The 5,466-nt window shown below is 47.6% G+C and overlaps 1 protein-coding gene across 3 annotated transcripts in view; it reads right to left on the bottom strand.

The window, feature by feature from the left end:
• Positions 1-5,466, bottom strand: part of KLHL8 (kelch-like family member 8) — an 11,219-nt gene that overhangs the window by 4,944 nt on the left and 809 nt on the right. The window contains exons 2-4 of one of the 3 annotated variants that reach the window (XM_009083412.1): positions 4,365-4,913; positions 1,930-2,116; positions 1,093-1,236 (exon numbers count right to left, since the gene is read on the bottom strand). In XM_009083412.1, the coding sequence (XP_009081660.1) occupies positions 1,093-1,236; positions 1,930-2,116; positions 4,365-4,913 (880 nt within the window). The remainder of the gene's footprint in view (positions 1-1,092; positions 1,237-1,929; positions 2,117-4,364; positions 4,914-5,466) is intronic. The other 2 variants (XM_009083413.1, XM_009083414.1) reach the window with 2 other exon arrangements.

Raw genomic sequence — 5,466 nt, 5'->3', positions numbered from 1 at the left:
CTAACTTAAGTCCTGCAGATCAGATCAGTTTGGACATGCATATCAGTCTCTCCAGATTTTCTATGGAGAAAAAAAATCTCTGTTCTGCTGCACAAACAGAGGGGCTGCCATGTACTAGGAGCAGTTGCATCATTGGTGCTGAGCTGCTCTAGACTGCATGGACCTGGTTTCAGAAGGCAGAGACCCCAAAATAAAGGTAGGTCTGCTCTTGGAAGAGTTCTGGCCCTAGTGACTTGGCTGTATGGATTTAAGTCTGCAGGCAGCCAGTTGGGTACCAGCACATCCTGGGTGACAGCTGTGTCAGGCCATTTCTTTGTAACTGGATTTTCAGCAAGTAAATCACCTCTTAAGGCAAGAGGCAACACAACAAATTGGTGTGGTGGGAAGGGACCGTTACAGCTCATCTAGCGCAGCTCCCCTGCAATGAGCAGGAACATCTTCAAACAGATCAGGCTGCTCAGAGCCCCATCCAGCCTGACCTTGAATGCTTCCAGGGATGGGGCATCTATCACCTCCCTGGGCAACCTGTTCCAGTGTTTCAGCTCTCTCACTGTAGAACAATTCTTCATATCTAGCCTAACTCTACCCTTTTTCAGTTTAAAATCATTACCCCTTGTCCTATTGCAACAGGCCCTACCAAAGGGTCTGTGCCAATCCTTCTTGTAGAATCACAGAATCATAGAATTTAGGGGTTGGAATGGACCTTACAGATCATCTAGTCCCAACCCCCTGCTCTGGGCAGGGACACCTCCTCACTAGATCAGGTTGCTCAAGGCTTCAGCCAACCTGGCCTTGATCACCACTCCCTTTATGCACTGGAAGGCTTGATAAAGTCTCTGTGGAGCCTTCTCTTCTCAAGGCTGATCAGCCTCAACCCTGTCAGATCACAGTGATGTCATTTCCATAAGCATGATCTCAGACTGGTTCAGAACCAAACACTCCTTCCTGAGGGAGAAGCTTCACTAAACTGAAGAACATCCAACAACTAAACAAGTAGTTTACTACTTGTACAACTAGCAGATGTCCCAATTCCCCAGCAAAAGGAGCAGACAAATGCCTTTGGACTGGGGTTGCTTGAACAGGGTTACTGACCTCCCACAGAGATGACACCCACGTGCCTCCTCCTGCTGTTCATTTCAGGGCCGAAGAACCAGTTGTTCCTACTGATGGAGTAACACTCGATGCTGCGGAAAGGGTCACCAGATCCACCTCTGCCACCCACACAGAACAGCACACCTGAAGGACACAAAAGAGGTTCCCAGAAAACTAGCATGAGGGTGGGGAAAAACAGCTGTCTAGCAGGGTGAACTGGAAGTCATGTAGTTGAAGAGAAGTTGTATTTCCCTTCAAGGGCCACAGTCACTGCCCTGCATAACTCCACACTGGACTTTGGCCTTCTTGCCATGCTGCTATGGCAATCAGCTCTCTGTGCTCTTGCAAAAACAATGCATAGTTTAGCTATGCTTTTTGTAATTTTTGCTAAACACATTGCTTGTTAAATACAAGAATGTAAAAATCAGGATTTGCAGTCTAACATTCATCACTCACTTTTGGTGTAGGCTAGCCAAATACTTTTAAAAGCTAGCTCAGCCTTCTTACACAGAGAGGTAACTGTCCACTGTTTTTGTGGACACAGAGACTGGTCACAACATACTTAACAGCTCTAGCTTTAACACAGAGCTGGTCAGGACAAATAAGTAATAATGTGGTCAAGAAAATGTCTGCTAAAGCTGTTAGGAAAACGCAGCACATTAGCTAAACCCCAGAGAGGTACACAGTGGTGTTCCCAATTTTGCATTAAGTCATTATCGACCCTGGACACCAAGCTGTACCTGCTTGATACCTGCAGGGTATGGAGATACCTGCAGAGATGTGCTGCCTTTCCTCCACACCACTCCCTAGTGGGTAACCAGACACACATTGAATTACCAGCAGTCTGCTTCCTTGGTGTTGTGCGAATGGAGTACTCAAAGTCAGGCACTGCCCTGCTGCTCAGGTGGAGGTGGTAGTTCCTTGCTTCATCCAGCAAATCCCTACATTTTAGATTCTGCTTGACAATCTCTTCCTTTGCCACAACACCCATAAGGAAACAAATGGGCAAGAGAGGCAGCCGTACCTGACAGGAATGAACACAGCAGGAGAAACTGGCTGAACCGAGCAAGTCTGAGCGTTCACAGCCACACACACGTAACAGTTGGCAGCTCCTGAGCCAGCTGGCACCCCACGCTCCTCTCTCACCAGTGGCTTGCCTATTCCTGTCCAGATAACACTGGTATGAACAGCTCTTTTCAGTCACAAGTGTTTGCCACAACCACTTCCAAGCAGCAGTGGGGAGCTGTCCCTTGGCCCGAGGAGAAGTGGTGCTGCCTGCACTGCAGCTGTGCCTGCTGCAAGCAGCACCTGACACTCTGCCAGGGGAGCTGGTGCCAGGGCAGCCTGCTGAGGGGATGAGTTTTCAGCTCACTGCTATGCCAGTGTCAGAGAGCTCATGCTGGAATGGTTCATTTTCTCTCAGTGGCAAGTCAGAAAGGAAACACTGAGGAGGGAGTTGGAATGGACCTCAGGGGTCCCCTAAGTGGCAGGGAGGCACTGCTACTGCAGTAACACTGCAGGAGGGAGTTGGAATGGACCTTAGGGGTCCCCTAAGTGGCAAGGAGGCATTGCTAGTCCAGTAACACCTTTCTCTAGTGCAGATGTGACAGACTAAAAGGTTAAAAAACCTATACAGATGTTGAGAGCTAACTGTTTCCTTCCCTAAATCCCTCCTGGCGTTTATTTCAGCAAACCTTTCATTTTTCCTTGTGAGAGAAACAGTGAAGAACGTGAGGTACGATCAGGGGGCAAAGGTGGGACGGGTGTTAGTGAGGGTAAACCTCCATCTGACTTCCTAAGGTTTGGAGTCAACACTGTCAAGCCGCTCCCAGTTAGCCCAGCAGCAATGGTGAAGAGGTCCAGTATCTCCAGTGCTTCCCAGAGCAGCAGGATGGTGCTGTTATACCATTGACAGGTATCCCTGGCTTCAAGTTAGCAAGTGTCTCTACTAGTTTTTCCTCACCTACTTGCTTTGACTCTCACCTCTTCTTTCATTTTGGCTCAGCTTATTCAAGGCTGCTGCAGAGCACCACTGCAGCCCAGCTAAGGCTCCTGAGGTTAGTGATGTGGTGGCAGATCCAGAACAAAGAAAACCCATCAGGCTGATTGTGGTGTGGGTAATAACTGTGGAGAAGCTCACTCATGTCTTCTGCTAGCAATAACGTTCAAGGCAACTGATGATTCCATAAATTCTGGCAAATAACCCATGGTAACCCTGTAAACAGGAAGGGGTTTACTTTTTCACTGCTTCAATCTAGACTCTGGTTTCCATCAACAGAATAAAGCTGTTAATCTCATCTGTTAGCACAACTGGGCAATAAAAATCCATTTTCTTTTCTTACATCTCAAATTACATTGATGTACATGTTCTTAGAGTGCACTAAGGAAGGGGGTTCTGTACCAAAAACCTCATGCTAGCCTAGGTGAAACTGAAGGGTTCTGGAAGACAGTTCACAAACCCTTGTGATCTTTGACTAGGAAATGTGAAATCTGATGCATGAGGACAATGACAGCAGCACCAACATCAGCAATTTAGCCAAATGCAGAATACTCGAGTCGGAGTTCAGTGACAACTCAAACTGTACAGCTGATCCTACCAGTGCTAGCCTAGTCTAGTGAGCACTAAACGGTCCAGCATGTTTCCTAGCCTAGACTAGTGAGCACTAAAAGGTCCATCATTTTCCTAGCCTAGTCTAGTAAGCACTAAAAGGTCCATCAACTTTTCTAGCCTACTCATAGGGCTAACACATCGGGGTCTTTTGTTACTTAAATACACAAAATAGTCCAGAAGTAGCACAACTTGATGTGACACATCTGTGTCACAGTTTTACTTTCCTAGCCATGTAAAAGTCTCCTCAACAGGAGGACTTTATAACTTTTACAACCTTTAAGTTCAAACACATACTAGCAAGGGCAGTGAGCGTTTCAGCTGCAGGAGTGACAAATCAAGTGAAGTTATGGCTTTATGTTCTCTGTTTCATGTAAACCTGAGAGGTTTCTAATCTAGCACAAATGTAGCTTTTTGTTGGCTCCCCACACCCAGCCATGAGCATAAAGTGAGTCCTCTTCTCTCTACAGAGACAGGACAATACAACTTCTCCCTGACATTCAAGAGATCTAACCAGTTTCCACTGTTGACTCACAACTGTGGTCACCACGAGGCACCAACAGCTAAGAACATTTTTTGCCTTGAGGTCTCCCTAAGTACAACCAGTTGCTGATACAACTAAACCAGTGACAAGACAAGCACTTGGCACCTCAGCCTGACCTACCTGTGCAAGTATTTCGTCCAGCCACGTCACGTGATGCTGTGGGTTGGCCAGCAGCCACTTGATAGCAGCATTGTAAACCTGCTTTTCATTTACAATGTTCAGGTCACTGGAGGACAGGAGTTTGTGGAGGTGCTGTGGTGACACACTCACAAAGTCCTCACACTCCATCACCTCTGTGAAATGTTCACAGGCAAACTGATCTGCCATGTCCATCAGGTCAATGCGGTTGTGGCTCTCTGCAAAGGCCCTGACTGCCAGGCAGTTGGAGGGATGGAAGTGCAGCTTCATGTATTCACAGCAAGCCTTTGCCACCAGCTCCACCTGAAGGATGCAAGCAGCATACAGGAGAGGCTGCACGTTGTCCACTGTTAGGGTGAGCCGTGAGGAGTAGGCAAACTTCACCAGGTCTTCTATTGCATCGCCATCGAAGTCCCTGATCTCAATCAGCTTCTGCTTGGCTTCAGCCATTTCTGAGAGAAACATGGCTCTGAAGTAAGGGATAACACAAGCTAGCACCAGTTTGTGGCAGGAGATGAGCTTTGAACCGACCTGAAAAAAACAGAACAAAAAAAGCCCCAATGTCTACTGGAATGTCAGTTTGGGCAGTGAAAGGAGGAACTGGCTGTGAACACTGCCAGGCTTGGGGCAGCCACAGCCTCCCTGGGCAACCTGGGACAGGGTCTCACCACCCTCACAGGGAAAAACTTCTGACTAACATCTAACCTAAATTTCCCTCTTTCAATTTGTGCCCATTGCCCCTTGTCCTGTCCCTGCAGCTCCTAACACAGATCCCTCTGCAGCTTCCCTGGCGCCCCTTCAGCTCCTGGAAGGTGCTCTGAGGTCTCCACACACCCTTCTCTTCTCCAGCCTCAACAGCCCCAACTCCCTCAGCCGGTCCTCACAGGGGAAATGCTCCAGTTCTCTTAGCAAGTTGGTGGCCTCCTCTGGACTTGCTCCAACACTTCCATGTCTAGTATATCATGTTCCATGAGATACTAAATTATCAAGGTTAACTTGGAGTATTTTCTAGCTGTGATTCAATCCACAATTGCTCTACTTCTTTTAAAAGTGTGTGTGATCAACACATATCTAACCTACCTGG

This window comes from Acanthisitta chloris, unplaced genomic scaffold (genome assembly GCF_000695815.1).
Source record: "Acanthisitta chloris isolate BGI_N310 unplaced genomic scaffold, ASM69581v1 scaffold4961, whole genome shotgun sequence".
NCBI lineage: Eukaryota > Metazoa > Chordata > Aves > Passeriformes > Acanthisittidae > Acanthisitta > Acanthisitta chloris.
This window is presented reverse-complemented; position numbering and strand designations above follow the sequence as displayed.